This window comes from Dipodomys ordii, unplaced genomic scaffold (genome assembly GCF_000151885.1).
Source record: "Dipodomys ordii isolate 6190 unplaced genomic scaffold, Dord_2.0 Scaffold70, whole genome shotgun sequence".
NCBI lineage: Eukaryota > Metazoa > Chordata > Mammalia > Rodentia > Heteromyidae > Dipodomys > Dipodomys ordii.
Genome location: NW_012267286.1, coordinates 9,970,271 through 9,975,955, shown reverse-complemented (window position 1 = coordinate 9,975,955; position 5,685 = coordinate 9,970,271). Strand labels below are relative to the sequence as shown.

The 5,685-nt window shown below is 35.7% G+C and overlaps 1 protein-coding gene across 1 annotated transcript in view; it reads right to left on the bottom strand.

Moving 5' to 3' along the window:
- Positions 1-5,685, bottom strand: part of Cenpe (centromere protein E, 312kDa) — a 60,742-nt gene that overhangs the window by 35,778 nt on the left and 19,279 nt on the right. Inside the window, exons 17-20 of the mRNA XM_013023746.1 lie at positions 2,403-2,477; positions 2,162-2,281; positions 298-420; positions 34-199 (exon numbers count right to left, since the gene is read on the bottom strand). Coding sequence (XP_012879200.1) covers positions 34-199; positions 298-420; positions 2,162-2,281; positions 2,403-2,477 — 484 coding nt within the window. The remainder of the gene's footprint in view (positions 1-33; positions 200-297; positions 421-2,161; positions 2,282-2,402; positions 2,478-5,685) is intronic.

The following is a 5,685-nucleotide window of genomic DNA, read 5'->3' as shown; positions in this document are numbered from 1 at the left end:
GAAGTCAGTTTGCAGTCTGAAATGATAAAATACCTCTTGGAACTTTGCCATCCATAAGGGAGGTTAATTTTGTTATTTCATTAAAAGCAGATTGTAATTCTTTATCCATATCAACTTGAATTTTCTTTTTTGCCTCCAATTGGCATTGGTAAAGATGAATATCATCTTCCATTTGCTTATAGGCATTTTCAAGTTCTTTCTATTGGAGAAACATTGGAAAATTATGAAAAGGAAAAGAAAAGAAAAAGTAATTATTATGGTAACTGTTTTGTAATGAAATTCTCCAAAATTACTTACCATTTTCTCTTTCAGCTCCAGATTCTCACTCCTAAGAAAGGATGCCTCTCTCTTGGCATCCAGAGCTACAGTTTCAGCATCACAGAGAGTTTGTCTCATTTGCTTTAGGTCCTCAGTGCTTTCCTAAGCAACAACACAGGGACTCAGTGAGCTCTAGTTCTAGTAGATTTTTAAGTACGTTAGACAACCTGTGCACAAATGTGGTTCCTAACTCATCAAAAAGGGGAAAATATGCTATGGAACCAAACAAATCAAGTTTTTCATAATTAAAACATTAAAAAATAGATTCTAGCCTTTTGTACATTATAAAAGCAATATACTAGCTAGTAGCTCATTCCCTGTGTTAATAGCCACTCAGGAAACTGAGATCTGAGAAATGAGGTTCAGAGCCAGTGCAAACAGACAAATCTCCAATCTCCAGATTCTTATCTCCAACTAATCAGCAAGAAGCTGGAAAGTGGAGGCATGGCTCAAGAGGTAGAGCACCAGCAGTGACTGAAAAAGCTGAGTGAGAACAAGAGAGGCCTGGTGTTAAGTCCCAGTAATAGTACAAAAAAAAAAAAAAAGGCAACACACAAGTACCTTAAGAAATCTGTTACCAGTTAAGAGCAGGTTTCATAAACTCTATAAACTAATAAAACAGGCACTTGATGATGAGAATTATCTTCATGAGACTTAAATGAAAATAATGAAATTTTTCATGAAATGAAATCATGCCCAGATGCTTATGGTATTAATTTTATATTGACTTACCAAGTCTAATATTAAGGATCTTGACTATATAATTCCACTAGTGTTTCTATAAAACAACTGGAAAAAAACCCCACAAATGAAAAAAATTCTTTTTTAAATGGTACAAGTTTTTTTAAAATAATTTTTTATTATTATGAAAATACCATACAGAGGGGTTACAATTACATGGGCAAGATAATGAGTACATTTCTTATCAAGCATTGTTACCTCCTCCTTTGTTTCCCCTATTTCCATCACCCCCTTCTCCCCTGGCCAAAGTTGTAAAGTTTTTCGACATAACTTGTGGTACGAGAGTTTAAACTCAGGGCATACTTAGTCAAGTCTTACTACTATCCCCTCATGCTCAGCTTTTCCCATAACTATGATGACGGCTGCCTACTCACTAGCTTGCTTAACTATTTTTTGAAGAGATCTTGTCCAGGTTGGCCTTAATTCATGCTCCTCCTGTCTTAGTCTCCCAAGTAGCTAATATGACAGGCATGAACCACTGGAGCCTGGCTTCAATTTTTTTTTTTTTTCATCACTGTTCTATTGGAAGTATTGGGGTTTGAACTCACGGCCTTATTCTTGTTAAGCAGGTCTTCTATCACCTCAGTCATGCCCCCAGCCTCTTTTTCACATTGATTATTTTTTTCAGATAGGGATTCAGACAGTGATCTTATTATGTTCTCTTGCTTAGTTAGATGACAAGTGTACACCACCACGCCTGGCTTGGCTTACTTGTTGAGATGGGATTCATCAAATTTTTGGCTCTGGATGCCCCTGAATCCTCATCCTCCTCAACTCCACTTCCTCAGTAGTGGAGATTAGAAGAGTGAGCCACCAGGCCTGTCCAAATCACTGATTTTTAATGGAAGCTGGTCCTTAACTTCCTTACAGTTAACTTACAAATGATATGCTCAACTCTATGTATGTTTCATTATCTGTAAAATGGCAATGATACTTCGTCTTTTTATCACAGGGTACTGACAAATTAAGAAAATACATGGAAATTGACTCAACCTATGGCAGTACATAGTGAGCCAAATCTAAGCACAGGCTATGGTAATGAGTGTGATGTATTACTATATTAACAGTACCACAATAACCACAGAATAAGGTGATTTTTTACCGATGAATATGACAAGTCCATTTTCATATCTTCTGACTTCTGAGAGTCTAAGCATTTCTGCAGATTCTTAATCTGATCTTCTTTTTCTCTAAGCAGCTCTATTTTTGAACTCAGTTCATTCTAAAATAATCAAAGAAGAATAAGACACAATTTACTATTTGACTGGAATTCAAAAGGATTAAAAATGAACTTACATGAGTTTAAATTTATAGAACTCAAATTTACTTAGAAGAATGCTCACCTCAAGATCTTGATTATATATTTCTGCATGTTTAACTAAATTCTTTAAGTTGGAAATTTCATGAATTAGTTGCATCTGTAAGAGTATGTGAACAGGCAACAGAACAAACCAATTATTAATAAGGAAAAGGAAATTAAAGAAAGTACACGTTCACTGATGCAGAATCACTCCATGTGGTTAGGAACAACCAGGAGATCGTTTGTTCAAACTACAGCAACAGACATCTCATTATTTAAAAATACAAAAAGTACCATGTGATCAAACTCATGAAATAAGCAAATAAATAAGAAAAATCTCAGTGTGAGTCTCTCAATGAGAATTATGTCATCTGTTAATAAAGCTACAGTAATGTCATTAGCAAATTAGGAAGCACCCGTTAGAAGAGACAGTAGAATATAACCACGATCTAAAAACATATACTTTCAATCACTTTCTGATTGGGGAAAATGGAAGTATAAAATACATTCATCCATAAGAGTCCAAATCACAACCGATGATTTGAAATCTAGGTTTGGATTAGGGTTTTTTTTTGTTTCTTTAAAATACTATTACTGTTCAATCAAGCTATGAACAGATCCTCCAGATCTTATGTATTTTTATGAATAAGGTTTAATGATGATGTTAGTAATACATATACAATTGTGGCATTTTCTAAGAAATGGAAGGGCATTTCTAAGCCCTGGGGAATGGGGAGAAGTTTGCTTTATCAGATATCCTCCACATCCAAGGTGGCCATTTAAGAACTGGTGTAGGTATGAAACAGCAACTATAATGAGGTGTAAATGAAACCACATATCCAATTGTTACATAGTTTGTGATGACCCAGCATGCAGCATAGTCTTAGACATTTGCACTGGTCAGACTTCAAGTAGACTTCATCTTTTCATTTTCATACTTGCTTATTTATAACTTTTGTGTGGAAAAAAAAATCACATCTACCAATAAGGGCAAATTTAACTTTTGAAAATACTCTTTCCCACTTCTCATTTGAAGTAGTTCTTCATTTGTATATTTTGCTCCTCATAAATAGGAAAAGATTAACTTTGGTAAAAGATGGAAGTTAAATCTCCAAGGGCCATATTTATGGTTTAAGAGGACTAGTATCAGGAGGAAGTATGGGAAAAACAAACTGTGGTAAAAGAAAATAGTGAAAATTGCACCTGTAATTTTCTTTTTTTCTATTTTTTGCCAGTCTAGGGACTTGAACTCAGGGCCCAGGCACTGTCTTTGAGCTTCTTCTGCTCAAGGATTAACACTCTCCACTTTAGCCACAGTGCCATTTCTGGCTTTTTCTGAATAAGTGGTACTGAGTAATTGAACTCAGGGCTTCATGCTTGGTAGGCAAGCACTCTACCACTAAGCCACATTCCCAGCCCTCACCATAATTTTCAGTGGGCAAAATATTAATTTTTATAAGACAAATCTCTCCAAGTTGTAAAAATGGCAAAATAAAATAGGCAATGGGTAAGATTACTGTTGTCCTTTAAACTTGATGATACTTGACTTTATTCTTTCCTTCTAAAATTTACCATGTAAAGCACCTATAGTTTCAACAAAACTCTTAGGAAAACAAGGGAAATGCTCATCTGTTTCAAGGTTCTAATTTGACTTCTGATTAAGTTTTTCTCCAAAACGTAGGATGTAAGCTCCAAAATTGGGGCTTAAAAACAGACAATTGTATTTCTGGGTCTATACTAAAATTAAAATTAATTAATTAAAATCCTGTGCCAAGGAGACCTAGGGTTTCACAACTTTCTGTTTTTAAGCCCGAATTTTGGAGCTTAAATCCTACGTTTTGGAGAAAGACTTAATCAGAAGTCAATTAGAACCTTGGAACAGATGGTCATTTCCCTTATTTTCCTACGAGTTTTGTTGAAACTATAGGGTGCTTTACATGGTAAATTTTAGAAGGAAAGAATAAAATCAAGTGGTTTGTTCTTTCTTGCTATTGTTTCTAACGTATTTATAAGGTACCACATGATTTTTTTGTTGCTTTGTATATCCCTCCCCCCTCTTTTCACTGTATTTGATTTTGGTATAATTTGGGGAGTGGAAGGGAGAAAACAAATTGTTTAAATAGGGATACAGGTTGACCCATTGCAACAATGAGGTGTAGAAGATGCTATGTCAAAAAATGAAATTTACAATTTAGGCTGGGGGGAGGGAGGAGGGATGATGTAGTTGTGGAGATGGGAGGGAAGGGATGGTAAGGGGAAAACAAAGGAGGAGGCAACAATGCTTTATAAGAAATGTACTCATTACTTTGCTCATGTGATTGCAGCCCCTCTGTACAGTATTTTCACAATAAAAAACTTATTTAAAAAACAAACATAAACAAAAACAAAGTTTTGGGCTAGGAAGGTGAGTCAGTGGGAGAGTGCTTGCCTTGCATGCATGAGGCCCTGGCTTCGATTCCTCAGCACCACATAAGCAGAAAAAGCCAAAGTGGCACTGTGGCTCAATTGATAGTATGCTAGCCTTGAGCTGAAGAGCTGAGGGACAGCGCCCAGGCCCAGAGTTCAGGCCCCATGACTGACAAAACAAAACAAAAAAACCCAGAAAGCTTTATTCTAGAGACCATGTTCTTACCATGACATGAGACAGCTTCTCAGGCCCAGAGTTCAGGCCCCATGACTGACAAAACAAAACAAAAAAACCCAGAAAGCTTTATTCTAGAGACCATGTTCTTACCATGACATGAGACAGCTTCTCAGGCCCAGAGTTCAGGCCCCATGACTGACAAAACAAAACAAAAAAACCCAGAAAGCTTTATTCTAGAGACCATGTTCTACCATGACATAAGACAGCTTCTACCTCTATCGAATGGACTGAAGTCTACTGTTCTTTTCATGACAACAGGATTATGTCCCTTTGGGTTAGCCAGAGAAAAATCTAGAATGCAGCTGCAAATTAGCTCCTATTTAGACTCAAGACTGTATGCACATATGGACATGTCAAAATGAAAGACTCTTATACAATTAAATGATGTCAATAAAACAATGTAGAAGAAAAAAAGACATTATCTTAGTTTGGGGAGGTTCATGTAAGGTTTTGCAAGTCTGATAATGGTTATGGGTTCTTGTTCTAGAAAAATGAAGACTTTAAAAAATTCTGAAAAATAATTTTATAGTGTCTGTGAGACCCAATTAAAGGTAATATTTAAATAAAGATTTGAAGAGCCCCTGAAATCTTAGGACAATTTTTAAGTTTTCTTATGGTTTCTGAATTAGATTCTATTAATATGTAGGGTAGTATTATATACTTAGAAAACTTAAGTGACTTG